Raw genomic sequence first — 23,003 nt, 5'->3', positions numbered from 1 at the left:
GTGTAAGGTGTTCACATCTGCAAACAATGATCAAAGCATCTATACTGATAATGGATAAACTGTTAGTCTCCAACATAGTAAGAAGTCTCGCAGCACCAGGTTAAAGTCCAATAGGTTTAATTGGTAGCACAAGCTTTCGGAGCGTTGCTCCTTCATCAGGTGCCCCTTCATCACACCTGATGAAGGGGCCGCACTCCGAAAGCTCGCGCTACCAAATAAACCTGTTGGAGTTTAACCTGGTGTTGTGAGATTTCTTACTGTGCCTACCCCAGTCCAACGCTGACATCTCCACATCATCAGGTGAGTGGAGAGGTAGGTTTTACAAACACGGCATATATAGGCAGAGACACAATTGCAAGATAATAATACATGAAAAGACACGCATTCTAACCATTATCTTGCAATATTGTCTTTGTCTATATATGCCCGTGTTTGTGAAACCTACCTTTCCACTCACCTGATGAAGGAGCAGCGCTCCGAAAGCTCGTGCCACCAAATAGACCTGTTGGACTTTAACCTGGTGTTGGGAGATTTCTTACTATAATTTAAATGGTTAGAGAGTGGAAGCAGCAGTCTCCCTGCTGTTTAATTAACTATTTAAATAAATCACAGGTGTGATTAAAATGTGTTCACCGGGCACAATGGACCCACAGCTCATTTTTAAGTCTGGTTACACTCCATGCAGTGGTATATGCAAGTGATATGAGACAACTTTCCAAGGAGTGTAACACCACTTCTGTCTGGAGTCAGGTCAGATCATGATTCTGAGGTTACCCTACAATTTTAGCATTTGCAGCAAAATAGAACAGAATACAAAGTTCTAGTATAAGTGTAGGTGGCCTTGAAGAAATGCAGTCAGAAGGTGTTATGGCCACGACTTTCTCTTTTGACCTGTTGAACATTCAGCTCCTCACAAAGTAGTTTAAAACTTTGCCAAAGTTTTTTTTTCTTTTACCTTCACAGCTTTTTCCACAAGGCGTTTGCAGTTTTTCATTCTGTCGAAATTTATCTCTGACGCCATCATACATGGAGGCTTGTGGGTTTTGATCTCTTTGCTTACCATAGACTCTGAAGTTTAAAAAAAATGAATTCTTAAATTTCTCATCAACTTGCATTGAGTCTAAATGCACTGGCAAATTGTAGAAATCAGTTGTATAATCTTCTCCCTATTCAATTACAAATAATTTTCATATGGACTGTGAAGTGTCATTAGGTTTGTGACAACTCAGCCATACTGCCCTAAGTTTCATGGTGGCACAGTGGTTAGCACTGCTGCCTCACAGCGCCAGGGACCCGGGTTCAATTCCAGCCTTGGGTGACTGTCTGTGTGGGGTTTGCATGTTCTCCCCGTGACTGTGTGGGTTTCGTCTGGGTGCTCCGGTTTCCTCCCACAGTCCAAAGATGTGCGGGCTCGGTTGATTGGCCATGCTAAATTCTCCCTTAGTTTCAGAGCAATCAGCAGGGTAAAAACATGGGGTTACGGGGATAGGACCTGGGTGGGATTGTTGTCAGTGCAGGCTCGATGGGCTAAATGGCCTCCTTCTATACTGCAGGGATTCTCTGAATGATATCATACAACTCTGAGGTATATTACAAAGATTGACTCGTGGAGTTTATTTGCCATTTAAGAAATACAGTTACTGCTGCAAGGTTATAAATCACCACATCTTTGGATTTAAAAGACTTTACAAATCCATTTCAAAACAAAGTATTTCTAGCTCAGACGTAAGCCATTGCCTGAGATAGGATACCAGTGCTTCTGGGTGGTGGACATCATGCTCAATTAAGGTTGAGAGGTCAACGTGGTAGATCTTTCAATTAAGGAATATTGATCTAACAGGCAAAAATGAATAACTGTAAATGTCACAGGTACAGTGTGTGTGACATGTACAATGCAGAATGATGCAGATGCATAATATGAGAATAATACGAGTGTACAGTATAAGAATGCTGTATGTAAACAATCCAGGTGTATAGTGTGAGAATTACAATTACATTGAGAGGGTGTGTATTGTGAAGATCACATCATTGTACAACATGAAAAAGATAGTGACATGGTCCAAGTAAAAGATACAACAGAAGAATACAGGTGAATCATACAAAATCAACACACCTATGCAGCATGACAGTTACAGAGATACAGACTCAGTCATAGGCAAACATAGTAAGTGTGCGTACATCTGAACAATACAGTTATAGTGAAAGCAACACAAGTGTCTCTTGTGAACATTGTATGGGGTAGGAGGGACAGATGCGAGTACAAGTAGCCTGAGAATACACTGAGTTCCAGAGACACATTGTAAGTTAGAAATACAGTGTTTCTGACAGGTATGCGGTGTGAATGACAGACTCATTGTTAAAGAAACAAGAGTCGCAGGCAGAAATATAAATATCATAAACCCTTTGTGAATGCACGGTGGCACAGTGGTTAGCACTGCTGCCTCACAGCTCCAGGGACCTGGGTTTGATTCCCGGCTTGGGTCACTGTCTGTGTGGAGTTTGCACATTCTCCCCGTGTCTGCATGGGTTTCCTCCGGGTGGTCCGGTTTCCTCCCACAGTCAGAAAGACGTGCTGGTTAGGGTGCATTGGCCCGAACAGATGGCGGAATGTAGCAACTAGGGGAATTTCACAGTAACCTCATTGCAATGTTAATGTAAACCTTACTTGTGACTAATAAATAAACATTAGCTTGAAATTTCAGAGACTGCGAATCACGGATGTGTTATCTAAGAGTCAGTATGAGTTACAGATGAATACAGCAGATGACATGGCTACAGCTACTTTCTCACCGCAAGCCTTGGTTGTCCCTTTGGCTTCAGTATCCTGGGAGTTGGAATTTTGTTTCAATCGGATTCCATCCATGATTTGAATGGTGTCATCCTGTTTCTCAGAAACTAGGTCAACGAAAGAGAAAATCTAATTAAAACATGAGGACAGTCTGGAGAATCAGTTCTGTGAAATCTAAATCAGGCCGAGGGAAATATTCCTCTTAACTCTTTGACTTGTCCCACTTCCACAGGATATTATTACTCTGGCTCACTTGTCTGAAAGGGATGGTTCAGTCACCCAAAGCCCTGTTTCCTATCAGAAATGGTGTGCACACAGATGCAATTAATTTTTGAGGGTCAGGGTGTTGCTTTTCAGATCTGCTGGCTTGGTGGAGGGACTGAGAGGAGTGTTCTATGTTTCTTTGTTTACCAAACACTATAGGACCTCAGACTGAAGTGCATCCTTTGGATTTATCGAGTGTTCCCTAATTCCATTCAGGGAATAATAGTTAATGTCTAGATGATTTCTTCAATTTTTTTCTGTCATCACAACTGTAGGCAGTACAAAATGGTTCTAACTGAGGCTCTGTTCAGGCATGGTGTAGAATCATAGAATCCCTACAGTGCAGGAGGAGGCCATTCGGCTCATCGAGCTTGGACTAACAACAATCCCACCCTATCCCCGTAATCTCACACATTTACCCTGCTAGTCCCCTTGACACTAAGGGGCAAATTTAGCATGGCCAATCAACCTAACCTGCAAATCTTTGGACTGTGGGAGGAAACCGGAGCATCCGGAGGAAACCCACGCAGACATGGGGAGAATGTGAAAACTCCACAGACAGTGACCCAAGGCCGGAATTGAACCCAGGTCCCTGGCGCTGTAAGGCAGCAGTGCTAACCACTGTGCTGCCCATGTAGAGTAGACTATAATGCAAGCATTCTTATCGAATGCAATACATTACAGGCAATGACTCTCCCTGGTTTAAAAATTGCCGTAGCATGCACACAGCTAGCCCCATTCCAGATTAGCCTGTCGTATAAATCTTGTGTTGACTGAATCATCACCTAAAATAATATTTCTTGAATAAAATACTCTGCTTGTGATTTTTTTCTACTTTTTGAAAATTATTTTAATTTGAACCTACACAGCATTGCCACTTTGCAAAGCTCCCTAAAGATGGTGGAATTAATAAGAAAGTGGGTTAATTTTTATTTTCTCCAAAGGAAACAGAAAGAGATGTTTTGATAAGTTCAGAGAGTAGTTAAACTCACATTGCAACAGTGAGTGCTTTGCATCTTACCATTCTCCTCGGAACAGCTGCCACCAGCCATCTTGTCCTTGATCCTGTAGATATTTTTGCTCTGTTATAAGAGTAACATAACTGTAAGTCACAATTATGAACTGCCACAATGGTTAGGATTTTTCTACTGGACTTGACTAAAGGGAAGCGTGTAGTGGCTTCCTTGAACTTTGCCTAAACAAGTATCTTTATGGGAATGGGATGGGGAAACAGATGAAACAGATGTAAACATATTTAAACATTAAATAAAAGCAAAATACTGCGGATGCTGGAATCTGAGACAAAAACAGAAAAGGCTGGAAAATCTCAGCAGGTCTGCCAGCATCTGCGGAGAGAGAATAGAGCCAATGTTTCGAGTCTGGATAGCCCTTCATCAGAGCTCTATTCTATTCTCGCTCCACAGATGCTGTCAGACCTGCTGAGATTTTCCAACACACTCTGTTTTTGTTATAAACATTAGATAGGCTTGCGTGTATGATTATTCTATTGAATGGATTAGTGTTTGGCTGATGACCCAGGTCTTTTTTAGATCAGAAGCCTTGCAATATTGAGCTAAATATATTAAGAAAAACAATTACACTCAAGAAGGCTTTAGCTACCTTCCATTTTTGGACAGAACTGTTACTGTGACAGACATTTCCCACAGAGCACAATTTCTGGGGTCAGCAGGCCCCACTCTATCCCATCCCTACCTCCCTGGAGCAAAGCTATAATGTTACAAGGCCTTTTAAACCTAAATGTGTCTGTCAAGCCAGGAAATCTTCCGCTATTTGCCTTGCTAGTGAAAACCCGGTTCACTCTCTTTTGGTTTAGAGATTAGACCAGGCTCTGAGGTTCTATTCCAGTAAATTAAGTACATGTAAAGATCCCATAGCACAATCTATAGCCTACAGCTTTGTTAGTTCTCTTTCTTCCTCAAAGGAGTATTGGAAATCAACGTCCTTATTTAGTTGGCAAAAGTCATCTGTGGCTTCCTACCAGTTAATGCAAATGGTCAGAGACTGGGTTGCTGGACCAAGTTGGAGGGATCTTTGTTACAGATTGAGATTGTCAGCTAAATCAATAATTGCATGATAAAAGATGGGAAATCATTACTTCCTTTAAATTCACTTTGCTAATTGTCAGAGATTCTGACTTATTCAGTGCGACACTAGCAAGAATGTTCTTTCTTTTTGGTGTCTAATAAGACTCATGTGAGAGGAAGAGATTGTTATGACTTGTCAGACAGAACAGGAACATGTTCTGGCTCAGTTTCAGGCAGCTGAGATGGGGGAGGTAACTAAGTAACTCCTACTGTCCATATTTGGTAGGAGATTATGTCCCAGGTTTATCTGTGAGATGCTGACATCCTGCACAGTTTACTGTAAATAAGTTGAAGGATACTAAAGTATTTCACAGATATGGTAAAGTGCTGTGAAACCAAACACCGATACAGTTCACTGTACAACAGAAAGATTTGCAAGGAAGGAAATAGACACATGCACCAGCAATCTGAACTTCAACATTTTCAAAAATTGTAATTCATCACAATTAATCTGGCCATCCCATATCAGTAAGTATGTCAATTCCAAGTTTTCAAACTGTTCAATATTCCATATGGTGCTGCTGTGTTGAATCAATCTGCTGCTTATCACTAAACACTGTGGTCGGCACGGTAGCGCAGTGGTTAGCACTACTGCCTTACAGTGCCAGGGGCCCAGGTTCAATTCCCGGCTTGGGTCACTGTCTGCGTGGAGTTTGTACGTTCTCCCCGTCTGCGTGAGTTTTCTCCGGGTGCTCTGGTTTCCTCCCACAGTCGGAAAGACTTGCTGTTTAGGCGAATTGGCCGTGCTACATTCTCCCTGTGTACCCAAACAGACGCCGGAGTGTGGCGACTGGGGGATTTTCACAGTAACTTCATTGCAGTGTTAATGTAAGCCTACTTGTGACAATAATATAAATAAATAAATAAACAAAGTCAGTGCAGCAATGATAAATGGTAGAAATTAACACAACTACCAGCTCCTTCAGTGCTTCTACCTCACTTATCGCTTTACATTCAGGAAGCGTAGAGAAGAACATGCCTCTGTCTACATCAGTGGGGACGAAGTAAAAACGGTCGAGAGTTTCAAGTTTTTAGGTGTCCAGATCACCAACAACCTGTCCTGGTCCCCCCATGTTGACACTATAGTTAAGAAAGCCCACCAATGCCTCTACTTTCTCAGAAGACTAAGGAAATTTGGCATGTCAGCTACGACTCTCATCAACTTCTACAGATGCACCATAGAAAGCATTCTTTCTGGATGTATCACAGCTTGGTATGGCTGCTGCTCTGCCCAAGACCGCAAGAAACTACAAAAGGTCATGAATGTAGCTCAATCCATCACACAAACCAGCCTCCCATCCATTGACTCTGTCTATACTTCCCGCTGCCTCGGCAAAGCAGCCAGCATAATCATGGACCCCACGCACCTCGGACATTCTCTCTTCCACCTTCTTATGTCGGGAAAGAGATACAAAAGTCTGAGGTCACATACCAATCGACTCAAGAACAGCTTCTTCCCTGCTGCCAGCAGATTTTTGAATGGACTTACCTCGCACCAAGTTGATCTTTCTCTACACCCTAGCTATGACTGTAACACTACATTGTGCACTCTCTAGCCATTCCTTCTCTATGTCTGTATAGCGCGCAAGAAACAATTCTTTTCATTGTATACTAATACATGTGACAATAATAAATCAGATCAAATCAAATTTCTCCATTTTCATTCCATCTTGCTTTTTCCCCAATTCTGAACACATAAACCACATGGATCTGCATTTGTCACTTCAAAATATTAACTTGATAACTTTCCTCCCTTCTTTCTGTAAGTCAAGACCATGTACAATTTTTGTCCTATTTCATTTTCTTCTCGGTCCTGTGCCGCAGGAGGTAGCCAGTGCACTGAGAGGAATATAATCCTCTTGCAGATGCACCATCACATGCTCCATCGGTTCCAGACACCAGATCAGACGCTGGCTTTCCACAAATTCATTGATATATTTATTGAGCGAATGCAAAGTCCCTAAGCCAAGCAGTTTCTTTCGGTCCTGTTATGTTGTGTGCAGATAGGCCTCCGCTGTCTGTGGATTGGACACTTTCCTCTGATGGGGTGCAGTTTGCTCTCTTCCACAGGTACAGAAGGGGCTGGCACCAATACCCCATCTGTGGAGTTTGGCCAAGAAAAGGCCATGGCCGGTCCTGAACCTGTTGAGGGTAGACCACTCTTTCCTTGGAATGTTGCTACCAAGCAGCTGCTTGGTTGGGCTTAAGACCAGATACTTGTTTGTTGTGTCCAATGATTCCCATTTATTTGTCCAGGTCGAATTTGAGTTGAAATCCTGTGTGGGAGAGTTTTCTGAGATCGACCTTCTTGATGGGAGTCATACCTTGGGTGGACTGAACAGAGAGCATGAAGTGGCAGGTGGGGGGCATTGCAAACTTTTTTTTATTATTTTGTGGGTTGGTGCAAGTCAGCGGATATGTGGAGGAGTGACGTAGGTCAGGATAGGGAGCCAAGGGAGTGGTGTTGAGCTCAGTGTTCCAGTAATGATATGCATGGCAACATTCAGTTGGGTATCAACTAAGTGTGTGTGCTGATCTTGACCAAACAGGGGTACAGTATTCTGCTACTGAGTATGGGAATGCGAGTGCTGAGGTTTGGAGGGTAATGGTAGCAGCACCTCACATTGGTAATGAAATTGTTTCTGGGCTTTCCCTTGGTTGCAGTTGTTTTTAGATGTTCCCAGAAGGTTAGTGTCCTATCTAGGGTCACTCTGAGGTATGCTGGAGTTGGGTGGTGCTTTAACTTGTGGCCACTCATTTGAATTTGATCTCTTTATTAGTTTTTGCAATCTGAAAATGGGATAAGTTCAATACTGATTTTGCAAGGTTTGGCTTGAGTTGCCTTGTGTTATAACATTGTTCCAAATTTTGACAAGTCCTCATTTCAGGTCCAGACCAAGGTGGTGAAGGCAGGGGCTTGAGTCGCGAGGCAGATGTCATCGGCAGATATGAATTTCCAGGAGGTAGTTCTTGGAAGGTCATTTGTGTACAAGTTGAACAGGGCTGGAGCCAGTGCTGAGCCTTGGGGGAGTCCATTAGTTTATCTTTCTCATATACATGTCGTCTGTCCAAGGTGAACTCTGAACCTTTCATTGTTCAACAGTGTTTTGATGGTTCAAGTCACTCGGGGAGGGGGGTGGGTGTGGGTGGAGCGTGACACCATCAGGAAGAGGCCAGTGTACCAAACAGTGTTGTGGCAGCTGTGGGGTCAAGGAACATAACACACGTCTTTATGTTTAGTGATGAGGTCCAGCTCCCTGTGCTGTGGATCTTGCGGGAACTAGCTTGGTTGATGCTAAGGACTTCTACGATTGGGGATATGCAATGAAGGGTGAGATGTCAAAGGATTTTGTATGGGACCGACAGAAGAGTGATTGGATGGTAGCTAGCTGTAAGAATGGATTTTCTTCTGGGTTTTGGCATGGCGATGACTTTTGCTGTCCATTAAGTTCATAACATCTCTTCTTGTCAGCTAAAGCTTTCAATTGGGAGCAACAACTTGTAAAATATTCTTCATTATTATTTTGATATGATGGCTAGAATTGGAATGCCGTACTCCAGCATGTTATCAAACCTCAACTCTGTTCTGCATATATATTTCACTGTTAGACTATTTTTATACAAGTTCTTCTTCCTTCCTGTAATGAAATCAAGATTCATTGCACCATCTTTTACTGTAACTACCACTGGTCACGTACAAACCGACTCTACAGCAGCTTCTTCCCTGCTGCCATCAGACTTCTGAATGGACTTACCTTGCATTACGCTGATCTTTCACTACACCCTAGCTATGACTGTAACACTACATTCTGCAATCTCTTGTTTCCTTCTCTATGAACAGTATATTTTGTCTGTATAGCGCAAGAAACAATTGTCACTGTATGCTAATACATGTGACAATAACAAATCAAATCAAATCAAATAAAGTCTACAGGATAGACTGCAGCAATTCATCAAGTTTATTTTAATCACTCTGATGATGATATCACTGAGAAGAACACGACAGGCAATATTGTGAGAACATCATCACATCCACGTGTCCCTCTTCATACCACACCAGCCTTACTTGACCCCACCTTACTGTTCTGTCGTCGCTGGGTCAATATCTTCCCTACCGAACACTACTTTTTTCCGTTCATTTATGGGTTGTGGCTGTTGCTGGCTAGGCCAGCATTTATTGTCCATCCCTAATTTCTATTGAGAAGGTTGTGGTGAGCTGCATTCTTGAACCGCTGCAGTCCATGTTGTGTAGGTGCACTCACAGTGCCATTAGGAAGGGAGTTCCAGGATTTTGACCCAGCGACAGTGAAGGAACGGTGATATATTTCCAAATAAAGATGGCGAGTGATTTGGAGGGAACTTCCAGGTGGTGGTGTTCCCATGAGTCTACTGCCCTTGTACTGTGGAAGCAGTATGTGATTCAAGGAGAAGTTTCACCACCACGATCTCATGGCAATTGGGGTCAATAAATAAATGCAGGCTGTCCACATTATCCACTTTGAGAATAAGTTTCTTTCCAAGGCCTAAATGTTTTGGAATGCTTCACTCCTTTTATTCTTACAGAGGCATGGTTGCAGGGTGACCAAGACTAGGACCTAAACACTGAAGCATACTTTATGTTTTGAAAAGATAGGAAGTTAGGAAAAGTTAGTGGGGTAGCTCTGTTAATTACTTGGGCGGCTGAGTGCTCAAGCCTGGGTATTGTCCAGGTCTTGCTGCATCTGCTGGTGACAGGAATGGGAGGGAAAACCTTTTTATCCAGAAGGTGGTGACTGCCTGGGATAGAACATTTATGTTATGAAGGAGAGATTAGATAGGCTTGGATTGATTTCATTGGAGCAGTGAAGATTGAGGGGGCGACCTGATGGAGTTGTACAAGATTATGAGGGGCATGGACAGGGTGGATAAGGAGCAGCCCTTTAGTTGAAGGGTCAGTCACAAGGTACTGAGGGGCCAGGTTCGCGTTAAATCATAGAAATCCTACAGTGCAGAAGGAGGCCATTGAGCCCATCGAGTCTGCACTGACAACAATCCCACCCCAGGCCCTACAACCCCACACATTTATCCACTAATCCCTCACATCTATACATCTCGCGATATTACGGGGCAATTTACCATGGCCAATCAACCTAACTCTCACGCCTTTGGACTGTGGGAGGAAGCTGGAGCACCCAGAGGAAACCCACGCAGACACGGGGAGAATGTGAAAACTCCACACAGACAGTGACCCAAGCCGGAATCGAACCCAGGTCCCCGGCGCTGTGAGGCAGCAGTGCTAACCACTGTGCCGCCCCGTCCTGTTCTTTGTTTAACACAGTAAGGGTGTATTAGCAATAGTGAGAACTATTTTCACCTGTGACAGCTAATCAATCAGCTTTCAGATTATGAGTGCGAATGAAAAGGGAGGTGCTACCTTTCTGTTCTATAATTTGTCAACACCTGCCATATATTCTGAAAGGAGTCTTTGTGCTGAACCCATGGTTTTTGCATGACTCTATGCTTAAAACTCTCAGTTATACATATGTTGCTTGAACAAGGATTCCAGCCTGATCTATTCTACACATCATTTGTGTTCACTGAGCATCACAATATGAGATTTCTTTACAGCCATCAGAGAATTATGGTTCACACAGAGGCTGGTGAATGCCTGGAATGCGCTGCCGGAGGAGGTGGTGGAAGCAGATTCTATAACAACGTTCAAGATACTGTAGGTTCAAGAGGCATCTGGATGGATACATGAGTAGGCAAGGAATAGAGGGATATGGACTAAGTAGAGGCAAGAAAATATTAGATTAGAGAGGCATCTGTGTCGGCACAGGCTTGTTGGGCCAAAAGGCCTGTTCCTGTGCTGTACTGTTCTTCTTTGTAAATATGGCTCATATTTTGTAAAAGTAACAGTTCTGGGCTTTGAATTATTTTGGTAACAGTGACAATGATGGCAATGATGAATGTAATGTAATGTCATGTAATGAATGTAATGACAAATTATAGAAACATGCCTGTTAATGTCACCACTCTCCTACTTTTCTCTAAGAATTCATTGTCAACCAAGCATACTCACTAGCTGATCAAAGAGCAGCTACCTGATGTAATCTACAACAGGAACTTGCATTTATATAGCATCATTACTGTAGCAAAACATCCCAGGGAACTTCACAATTATCAAACAGAATTTGACAGTCATTCAAGGAGATATTAGGATAGGTGACCAAAAGCATGGCCACCCAAGTAGGTTGTAAGGAATGTTGGTAAGGAGTGAGAGGCGGAGAGGAATTCCAAAGCTTTGGGCCTAATGCGTGGCCGTCAGTGAGGGAGTGATGAAAATGAGGGGTGTGCAAGTGGGCAGAATCAGAGTGCAGAGCTGAGTGTGGAGGGAAAGCGCTGCCAATCATAGAACATAGATAGAACAGTACAGCACAGAACAGGCCCTTCGGCCCACGATGTTGTGCCGAGCTTTATCTGAAACCAAGATCAAGCTATCCCACTCCCTATCATCCTGGTGTGCTCCATGTGCCTATCCAATAACCGCTTAAATGTTTCTAAAGTGTCTGACTCCACTATCACTGCAGGCAGTCCATTCCACACCCCAACCACTCTCTGCGTAAAGAACCTACCTCTGATATCCGTCCTGTATCTCCCACCACGAACCCTATAGTTATGCCCCCTTGTAATAGCTCCATCCACCCGAGGAAATAGTCTTTGAACGTTCACTCTATCTATCCCCTTCATCATTTTATACACCTCTATTAAGTCTCCCCTCAGCCTCCTCCGCTCCAGAGAGAACAGCCCTAGCTCCCTCAACCTTTCCTCATATGACCTACCCTCCAAACCAGGCAGCATCCTGGTAAATCTCCTCTGCACTCTTTCCAGCGCTTCCACATCCTTCTTATAGTGAGGTGACCAGAACTGCACACAATATTCCAAATGTGGTCTCACCAAGGTCCTGTACAGTTGCAGCATAACCCCATGGCTCTTAAACTCCAACCCCCTGTTAATAAAAGCTAACACACTATAGGCCTTCTTCACAGCTCTATCCACTTGACTGGCAACCTTTAGAGATCTGTGGATATGGACCCCAAGATCTCTCTGTTCCTCCACAGTCTTCAGAACCCTACCTTTGACCCTGTAATCCACATTTAAATTAGTCCTACCAAAATGAATCACCTCACATTTATCAGGGTTAAACTCCATTTGCCATTTTTCAGCCCAGCTTTGCATCCTATCTATGTCTCTTTGCAGCCTACAACAGCCCTCCACCTCATCCACTACTCCACCAATCTTGGTGTCATCAGCAAATTTACTGATCCACCCTTCAGCCCCCTCCTCTAAGTCATTAATAAAAATCACAAAGAGCAGAGGACCAAGCACTGATCCCTGCGGCACACCGCTAGCAACCTGCCTCCAATCCGAAAATTTTCCATCGACCACCACCCTCTGTCTTCGGTCAGACAGCCAGTTACCTATCCAATCGGCCAACTTTCCCTCTATCCCACACCTCCTCACTTTCATCATAAGCCGACCATGGGGGACCTTATCAAACGCCTTACTAAAATCCATGTATATGACATCAACTGCCCTACCTTCATCAACACACTTAGTTACCTCCTCAAAAAATTCTATCAAATTTGTGAGGCACGACTTGCCCTTCACGAATCCGTGCTGACTATCTCGGATTAATCCGCATCTTTCTAAATGGTCGTAAATCCCATCCCTAAGGACCCTTTCCATCAATTTACCAACCACCGAAGTAAGACTAACCGGTCTATAATTACCAGGGTCATTTCTATTCCCTTTCTTAAACAGAGGAACAACATTCGCCATTCTCCAGTCCTCTGGCACCATCCCCGTGGACAGTGAGGACCCAAAGATCAACGCCAAAGGCTCTGCAATCTCATCCCTTGCCTCCCACAGAATCCTAGGATACATTTCATCAGGCCCAGGGGACTTATCGACCTTCAGTTTATTCAAAACTGCCAAGACATCCTCCCTCCGAACATCTATTTCCTCCAGCCTATTAGCCTGTAACACCTTCTCTTCCTCAAAAACATGGCCCCTCTCCTTGGTGAACACTGAAGAAAAGTATTCATTCATCACCTCGCCTATCTCTACTGACTCCATACACAAGTTCCCACTACTGTCCTTGACCGGCCCTAACCTCACCCTGGTCATTCTTTTATTCCTCACATAAGAGTAAAAAGCCTTGGGGTTTTCCTTGATCCGACCCGCCAAGGACTTCTCATGTCCCCTCCTAGCTCTCCTAAGCCCCTTTTTCAGCTCATTCCTTGCTAACTTGTAACCCTCAATCGAGCCATCTGAACCTTGTTTCCTCATCCCTACATAAGCTTCCCTCTTCCTTTTCACAAGACATTCCACCTCTTTTGTGAACCATGGTTCCCTCACTCGGCCATTTCCTCCCTGCCTGACAGGAACATACCTATCAAGGACATCCAGTATTTGTTCCTTGAAAAAGTTCCACTTTTCATTAGTTCCTTTCTCTGACAGTTTCTGTTCCCAACTTATGCCCCCTAATTCTTGCCTAATCGCATCATAATTACCCCTCCTCCAATTGTAAACCTTGCCCTGCCGTACGGCCCTATCCCTCTCCATTGCAATAACAAAAGACACCGAATTGTGGTCACTATCTCCAAATTGCTCTCCCACAACCAAATCTAACACTTGGCCCGGTTCATTTCCCAGTACCAAATCCAATGTGGCCTCACCTCTAGTCGGCCCATCCACATATTGTGTCAGGAAACCCTCCCGCACACACTGCACAAAAACTGCCCCATCCAAACTATTTGACCTACAAAGGTTCCAATCAATATTTGGAAAGTTAAAGTCCCCCATGACAACTACCCTGTGACCCCCACACATATCCATAATCTGCTTAGCAATTTCTTCCTCCACATCTCTATTACTATTTGGGGGCCTATAGTAAACTCCTAGCAACGTGACCGCTCCTTTCCTATTTCTAACTTCAGCCCATATTACCTCAGTGTGCAGATCCCCCACGAAGTGCCTTTCCGCAGCCGTTAAACTATCCTTGATTAACAATGCCACTCCTCCACCTCTTTTACCAGCTTCCCTACACTTAGTGAAACATCTATACCCCGGAACGTCCAACAACCATTCCTGTCCTTGTTCTACCCACGTCTCCGTAATGGCCACAACATCGTAGTCCCAAGTACCAATCCACGCCCCAAGTTCATCTACCTTGTTCCGGATGCTCCTTGCATTGAAGTAGACACACTTCAACCCACCTTCCTGTCTACCAGTACCCACCCTTGACCCTGATACCTTCCCCAATACCTCACCACCCTCACTGACTTCTGGACTACAACTCCCTTTCCCACTCCCCTGACAAATTAGTTTAAACCCCCCTGAAGAGCCGTAACAAATTTCCCTCCGAGGATATTGGTGCCCCTCTGGTTCAGGTGCACCCCGTCCTGTTTGTACAGGTCCCACCTTCCCCAGAACGTGTTCCAATTATCCACGTATCTGAAACCCTCCCTCCTACACCATCCCTGCAACCACATATTTAACTGCACTCTCTCCCTGTTCCTCAACTCGCTATCACGTGGTACCGGCAACGTACCAGAGATGACCACATGTTTCGTCTTGGCTCTCAACTTCCAGCCCAGCTCCAGAAATTCCTCCTTTAAATCCCCGTCCCTTCTCTTACCTATGTCATTGGTACCAATGTGCACCACGACTTGTGACTGTTTCCCCTCCCCCTTCAGAATCTGGAAAACACGGTCTGAGACATCACGGACCTTGGCATCCGGTAGGCAACATACCATCCGTGAGTCTCTTTTGCTGCCACAGAACCTCCTATCTATCCCTCTAACTAACGAGTCCCCAATAACTATCGCCCTCCCGCTCTCCCCCTTTCCCTCCCGAGCCACAGAGACGGACACAGTACTGGAGATCCTCTCACTGCGGCTCCCCACTGGTATGTCATCCCCCTCAACCGTATCCAAAGCGGAATACTTGTTGCTAAGGGGAACGACCACCGGGGATCCCTGCACGGACTGCTTCCTCCCAGCCCCTCTCACCGTCACCCATCTGTTTTCAATCCTCGGAGTAACTGTATTCCTAAAGCTTGTGTCTATGGCCATCTCTGCGTCCCTGATGATCCTAAGTTCATCCAACTCCAGCTCCAGTTCCCTAACACGGTTTTGGAGGAGCTGCAGATGGGTGCACTTCCCACAGGTGTAATCAGTAGGGACACTGTCGTCGTCCCTCATTTAATCATCCTTAGGTATACATAATAAACTGAGTTGCAATCCATGTAGGATCTGAACGGTCGATAGAGTACATGGCATGGTTTGAGTTTCAAGAAAAATAAACAAAGAACAAAGAAGAATACAGCACAGGAACAGGCCCTTCGGCCCTCCAAGCCCGCGCCGCTCCCTGGTCCAAACAAGACCATTTTTTTGTATCCCTCCATTCCCACTCCGTTCATGTGGCTATCCAGATAAGTCTTAAACGTTCCCAGTATGCCCGCCTCCACCACCTTGCCTGGCAGCGCATTCCAGGCCCCCACCACCCTCTGTGTAAAATACATCCTTCTGATATCCGTGTTAAACCTACCCCCCCTCACCTTGAACCTATGACCCCTCGTGAACGTCACCACCGACTTGGGAAAAAGCTTCCCACCGTTCACCCTATCTATGCCTTTCATAATTTTATACACCTCTATTAGGTCACCCCTCATCCTCCGTCTTTCCAGTGAGAACAACCCCACTTTACCCAATCTCTCCTCATAACTAAGCCCTTCCATACCAGGCAACATCCTGGTAAACCTCCTCTGCACTCTCTCCAAAGCCCCCATGTCCTTCTGGTAGTGTGGCGACCAGAACTGGGCGCAGTATTCCAAATGCGGCCGAACCAACGTTCTATACAACTGCAACATCAGACCCCAACTTTTATACTCTATGCCCCGTCCTATAAAGGCAAGCATGCCATATGCCTTATTCACTACCTTCTCCACCTGTGACGTCACCTTCAAGGATCTGTGGACTTGCGTATCTACACCCTTTATGGTTCTGCCATTTATTGTATAGCTCCCCCCTACATTAGTTCTAGACTTCCCTGACAGTGCCCCTCGAGCCAATTGTCACTCTAACCAGACATAGAGGAATAAAATCTCAATGTACAGTATCTACAATCAGATTTTACTGATTGGGTCCAGAGAACTGTCAAATTTGTCAACATACATAATTCCCATTGCTCCCCCCAAACAAAACACTCACTTTTATTTATTTTCACATTTGGTTTTGTGTGTCTTTTTCAGCTGCACACTGTGATGGTGTCCAATATGGATGCAGCATTTTTGTTCATCTTCTCTCTGGTATTCTACCTACAAATATAAAAATCTTATGTAAGCAGAGTCAGAAAACATGTACGTAAAAGAAATAAATCTCAAGTTTAAGAATTAAAATGTAAAGAAAAGTGGAGAAAAGGTTTTGTAATATTGAATTTAGTTTTCATTTGGGTGTAATCAAAAAATAAAATACAATTGAAATATTGCTGGGAGATTTAAATAAAAAGAAACTGGAAATGAAGGATACAACTGATACAGTCAGCGTGCGCGAGTTTCTTCAGTCCCACTGATGTCTTTTTGTCATTCCATTCTGTCTGCTAGTGTCATCAGCTCTTTGCTGTGTTGATAGAAAGCCCATTTCACATTGGTGGAGTGCCTTAGATGAGGTCAGGGAAATCACTGACCCCACTGACTCACTTACCAAACTATAGACAAAACACCTGCCAGCCAATTCATGGTGGTCCTGGTCTATTAATCTGCAGTTAAACTAGTCTTTCGCTTTACAGAAGGAACAGAAAAAAGATACACTAAAGTCAGCATCATGAGAAGAAAGAGTAAACTGTACCTGAGTTCAGAAATGGCCCAGAATGTTTATTCAGCGGGTAACCAGGTCAAATGTTGACTAGAAGGTATTCCCTGCAATTGCTGATCCCAACAGGTTCTCAATCATTTCCATCTTGTGTGTTGAATCCAGGAGGAGGTATGGCTGCAGTTATTATTAACTAACAGAGATTGAATGCATCAGTTTTGTTGTCTCTGATATCTCTGATAAGCTTGTGTGCTATCTTGTTACAATACATCCTATATTGTTACACCATTTATTACAGCGTTACGTGAGAATTGCCGACCTTCCTGGACTGTCTTGGAATTACCGAGAATTGAAGATTAATCTGCAGAAGCCTGATATCTTTGTTATCTCTGTTCTTAATTTGTCTGCTTATTGCTGTTTGCTTGTTACTGTCAGCCTTATTTTTAATTTGTGTTGAACATTCTGGTTCTGTGACTTGCAATTCAGTCTTTCATTATCCTATTTCAGTTTCACACCTTGAAGCCTGTCCTCAGACTACACCCGACGATTACCATGTGGAAAATGGTTGTCTAGACATTTGCCATACTTTTTAACAGCCTTAATACAAGTTTACAAATAGTAATGTATGCTTCACCAGTGGATGTGCTAACCATGTGCTAACTGAACGGTGGTGAGCACTGCTGCCCCACAAGGACCAAGGTTCAATTCTGGCCTTGGGTGACTGTGTGAGGTTTGCATGTTCTCCCTGTGTGTGCGTGGGTTTCCTCTGGGTGCTCCGGTTTCCTCCCACAGTCCAAAGATGTGTGGGTTAGGTGGATTAGCCATGCTAAATTTCCCCCGAGTGTTCAAAGATATGTAGGTTAGGTGAATTAACCATGGTAAATGTATGGGGTTGCGGGATAACACAGTAAGAGTTTTAACAACACCAGGTTAAAGTCCAACAGGTTTATTTGGTAGCAAATACCATAAGCTTTCGGAGTGCTGCTCCTTCGTCGGATGGAGTGGAAATGTGCTCTCAAACAGTGCACAGCGACACAAAATCAAGTTACAGAATACTGATTAGAATGCGGGATAAGGCAGGGAAGAGGGCCTTGTGTGAGATATTCTGTCAGAGAGTCGGTACAGACTCGATGGGCTGACGGGCCTCCTTCTGCACTGTAGGGATTCGATGAATTAATTGTAATGGGGAAAATGCAATGAGAACAAGTTATACTACAAAGAATCTACTTTTATTTTAAAGTTGGTTCATTCAAACTATCTGATAATTGAAACATTTAGATCTAAATTACCCAGTTTGAAGTTTTCTTTATGCTTCTTAATTCAGATTGGTAGATAATTTTAGTCCTGTGCAGAATCAGCTTTGAATTATCAGCAATCAACTGCATTTTAATTACACTGCACATTCCACAAGTGCCAAAGTCACACTTGGACCAGGCCCTCAAAACGATAAGAGATTATAACCAAAACAGCTCCCGTCACCTTTTTAAAATATGGCACAATTAGAAAGTTAGTTTGTACAGCATCCTGCATTTATTTATATGATAATTTTCTTTACTACATTGTGTTAGAGTATGGGCAACAAACAATGATCCCTTACTCTTAAGTTTTCACCCGAGAAATGGTTGCAGATACAAATTACGTGGAGGAATTCTTTTTTCCTGTTGTAACAAGTCAAACCACCTGACTGTGAATTAGATACACCCATGAGAGAGAAAAAGGTTGCTATGGTTTTCAAACCTACATATCAAATGGGATTAGAAAATTGCATGGATGCAGAAAAGATGACAGCTTTATTTTTCTTACTTCCAACTGTACTATTGACTTCAATTATCATAAAAGATTACACGCAGATCGTAGCAATGTTTCCTTAAAACCAACGTATATACCAACTTAGTCGTTTTCATAACAGCTTTATATACAGAGCTTCACTACGCAGATTAAAATGTCTGCTTTTCTATGCAACGTTGCAATAATGATGGCCTGAAAACACCGTAAACGACTATTAATAAAGGAATACTGTTGCCTATTACCATCATTTGTGTTCTTACGTACGTCATGGTAAGTAGTAAAGATGGCAGAACTTCGGCATACAGCATTAACAACAACTTATATTGATACAGCACCTTTTAACAGAATGAAACATCCAAAGGCACTTTAATAGAAGCATTATGAAACAAAGTATAAGACTGAGTTACATAAGTAGGTGTTAGCTCAGAGATGGGTTTTACAGAATTGCTATGGCACAGAAGGCGGCCATTTGGTCCATCATGTCTGCACCAACTCTTCAAATGAGCATCATGCCTTAGTGCCATTCCCCTGCTTTTCCCCCGTACTGCTGCACATTGTTTTTATTTAATTAATCATCCAACGCCCTCTTGAATACAGCAACTGAACCTGCTTCCACCACACTTCCAGGCAGTGCATTTCGGATTTGAATCACTTGTTCTGTGAAAAATGTTTTTCTCATCATCCCATTTCCTTCTTTTGCAAATCACTTTCTTGATCCTTTCACAAGCGTGAACAGTTTCTCCCTACCTACTCTGTCCAGCCGCCATCGTGACTTTGAACATGTCTATCAAATCTCCTCTTAGCCTTCTTCTCTCCAAGAAGAAGAATCTCAACCTCTCCAATCTATCCTCATAAATCCTACCATCACTGGAACCATTCTTATAAACCTCTTCTGCATTTTGTGCAATGCTTCACATTTTTCCTGTAGTGTGGTGCCCAGAATTGTACACAATATTCCAGCTGAGGCCTAACCGGTGTTTTGTATAAGTTCAGCATAACCTCCTTGTTCTTGTACTCTATGCCCCTGTTAATAAAGCCCAGAATGCTATGCTTTATGAACTGCTTTCTCCATCTATTCCACCACCTTTGATGACTTATGCATATATACACCCAGGTCCCTGCTCCTTCTCCCCCTTAAGATTTTACCCCTTATTTTATATTCTTCATTTTCTTCTATCAAAATGCATCACCTCAGAGTTCTTCACATTGAACTTCCTCTGCCACATAACTGCCCATTCCACCAACTTGTCTATGTCCTTTTGAGGTTCTACACTGTCCTCTTCACAGGTTACAATACTTTAAAGTTTTGTGTCACCCGCAAACTTTGAAATTGTTCCCTGCAACCTTGACCTTTTTATTATTTATTTTGCTAGATGTGGGTATCGCTGGCTAGGTCAATATTTATTGCCCATCCCTATTTGCCCTTCAGAAGGTGGCGAATCGTTGCAGTCCATAATGTGTAGGTACACCCACGGTGCTTTTAGGGAGGGATTTCCAGAATTTTGATCCAGCGACAGTAAAGGAACAGCAATATATTTCCAAGTCAAGATGGTGAATGACTTAGAGGGAAAACTCCAACTGGTGGTGTTCCAGGGTATCTGCTGCCCTTGTCCTTCTAGATGGTCATGGTTGTGGGTTTGGAAGGTGCTGTCTAATGTCTACCCCCATATCCCTACATATTTACCCGCTAATCCCTCTAACCTACCTAGGACACTAAGGGGCAATTTTAGCATGGCCAATCAACCTAACCCGCACATCTTTGGACTGTGGGAGGAAACCGGAGCACCCGGAGGAAACCCACGCAGACACAAGGAGAATGTGCAAACTATATTTAAGACAGTGATTGCCTACCGAGCTGTTGACCAATAAATTTACCGCTCTCATCTAAAATGCCTGCAGCCACCCACTTGTACTCCATCCTCTCACACAGCTGCCGAGCCTCTTTGGATGGGCAAGAATAAACTGTAACTAGACAAAATCGATTTGCAGTAAAGGCAAAATTACTGCGAATGCTGGAATCTGAAACATACACAGAAAATGCACGGTGGCACAGGGGTTCGCATTGCTGCCTCACAGCACCAGAGACCCGGGTTCAATTCCCAGCTTAGGTCACTGTCTGTGTGGAGTTTGCACGTTCTCCCCGTGTCTGCATGGGTTTCTTCTGGGTGCTCCAGTTTCATCCCAAAGTCCGAAAGACGTGGTGGTTAGCTGCATTGGCCTTGCTAAACATTCTCCCTCGGTGTACCCAAACGGGCGCCAGAGTGTGGCCACTTGGGGAGATTTTCACAGTAACTTCATCGCAGTGTTAATGCAAGCCTATTTGTGACACTAATAAATAGACCCTAAGGGGTGGTTTTTCCCGTCCCACGCGCCACAGGAATCGAAGCCGGCAAGGGGCGGACCATGGAAAGGGATTTTCCAGTTCGGGGGTGAGGGTGGCCAGAAAATCCCGCCCTGAGCACCAAGTGGAGAGAGAATAGAGCCAACGTTTTGAGGTGGGTGACCCTTGGTCAGAGCTCTGTTCCCTCTCTCCCACAGATGCTGCTGAGATTTTGCAGCATTTTCTATTTTTGAGATTGATTTCGTGATTTTGTGTGTGTTTGCAAGCTGTCCAACCCAGCAACCATTCCTTGTCTCTCAGTATGTGTGTATGTGTGTGTGTGTGTGTCCTCCCTCCCCCTGTGTGTGTCCTCCCTCCCTCCCCCTCAGTGTGTGTCCTCCCTCCCTCCCCCTCAGTGTGTGTGTCCTCCCTCCCTGTGTGTGTGTGTCCTCCCTCCCCCTCAGTGTGTGTGTGTGTCCTCCCTCCCCCTCAGTGTGTGTGTGTGTGTGTCCTCCCTCCCCCTCAGTGTGTGTGTGTCCTCCCTCCCCCTCAGTGTGTGTGTGTCCTCCCTCCCCCTCAGTGTGTGTGTGTGTCCTCCCTCCCCGTGTGTGTGTGTCCTCCCTCCCCCTGTGTGTGTGTCCTCCCTCCCCGTGTGTGTGTGTGTGTCCTCCTTCCCCCTCAGTGTGTGTGTCCTCCCTCCCCCTGTGTGTGTGTGTGTGTCCTCCTTCCCCCTCAGTGTGTGTGTGTCCTCCCTCCCCCTGTGTGTGTGTGTGTCCTCCTTCCCCCTCAGTGTGTGTGTCCTCCCTCCCCCTGTGTGTGTGTGTCCTCCCTCCCCCTCAGTGTGTGTGTGTCCTCCTTCCCCCTCAGTGTGTGTGTGTCCTCCCTCCCCGTGTGTGTGTGTGTCCTCCTTCCCCCTCAGTGTGTGTGTCCTCCCTCCCCCTGTGTGTGTGTGTCCTCCCTCCCCCTCAGTGTGTGTGTGTCCTCCCTCCCCCTCAGTGTGTGTGTGTCCTCCCTCCCCCTCAGTGTGTGTGTGTGTCCTCCCTCCCCCTCAGTGTGTGTCCTCCTTCCCCCTGTGTTTGTGTGTCCTCCCTCCCCCTGTGTGTGTGTGTGTGTGTGTGTCCTCCCTCCCCCTGTGTGTGTGTGTCCTCCCTCTCTCTCCCCCTCAGTGTGTGTCCTCCCTCTCTCTCCCCCTCAGTGTGTGTGTGTGTGTCCTCCCTCCCCCTCTCCCTCCGGTACTCACTCTTGCTGATGAGTGTGTGTGGGGGAGGTTCAGTGCCGCTCTGCCCTTCCTGCGCTCACAGCTTTTGATCTCTGCAGCTTTGCTGGGGTTGCTCTGACCGTCCTGCCGCCCGCCGTGCACTGCGCAGCCGCAGAAGCCGTCTGTTTACGGTTGCCATGGAGACGGTTGCCAGACGTCAGCCGCCATGTTTGTGCAGACCAGCAGCTGCTGAAGAGGCAGAAGGACATCACCCCCCGCCCCACCCACCTACTCACCCCCACCCAGGAAGCAACTCATTGTCCACGTCAAATACACGCGTATGTTTCACTTTCACCTCCTTTTCAACATCATTATGTGTTGGCGAGTGTAAATGCTCATGAACCCCCATGGTGGTCTCTGCACAAAATCCAGCTGGACAGCCAATAATGAACTGACAGATTGAGTGCCTGACAATTGCTACCTCAACAAGACCAAACCCTCTCCTTACCATACAATGAAAGCAACTCCCATTTTAAATTGGTGTGGAAGGAGTCTCACATTTGCAATCTCTGCTCCATTCCCCCCGCCACCCACATACCTCCTCCCATCCCCACCTCCAGCCCAGGCTGACAATTGCCACCTCAACAAGACAGGGTTAGCATGCTGCCTCACAGCGCCAGGGTCC

At 44.8% G+C, this 23,003-nt stretch overlaps 1 protein-coding gene across 1 annotated transcript in view; it reads right to left on the bottom strand.

The window, feature by feature from the left end:
- LOC144491881 (tubulin tyrosine ligase 3-like) overlaps nucleotides 1-22,481 on the bottom strand; it is a 59,192-nt gene extending 36,711 nt beyond the window's left edge. Inside the window, exons 1-6 of the mRNA XM_078210171.1 lie at nucleotides 22,361-22,481; nucleotides 17,049-17,205; nucleotides 16,413-16,519; nucleotides 4,074-4,134; nucleotides 2,791-2,895; nucleotides 956-1,068 (exon numbers count right to left, since the gene is read on the bottom strand). Coding sequence (XP_078066297.1) covers nucleotides 956-1,068; nucleotides 2,791-2,895; nucleotides 4,074-4,104 — 249 coding nt within the window. The 5' untranslated portion in view covers nucleotides 4,105-4,134; nucleotides 16,413-16,519; nucleotides 17,049-17,205; nucleotides 22,361-22,481. The remainder of the gene's footprint in view (nucleotides 1-955; nucleotides 1,069-2,790; nucleotides 2,896-4,073; nucleotides 4,135-16,412; nucleotides 16,520-17,048; nucleotides 17,206-22,360) is intronic.
- Nucleotides 22,482-23,003: the final 522 nt, after the last annotated feature.

The sequence above is a fragment of the Mustelus asterias genome, chromosome 3 (genome assembly GCF_964213995.1).
Source record: "Mustelus asterias chromosome 3, sMusAst1.hap1.1, whole genome shotgun sequence".
Lineage (NCBI taxonomy): Eukaryota > Metazoa > Chordata > Chondrichthyes > Carcharhiniformes > Triakidae > Mustelus > Mustelus asterias.
This window is presented reverse-complemented; position numbering and strand designations above follow the sequence as displayed.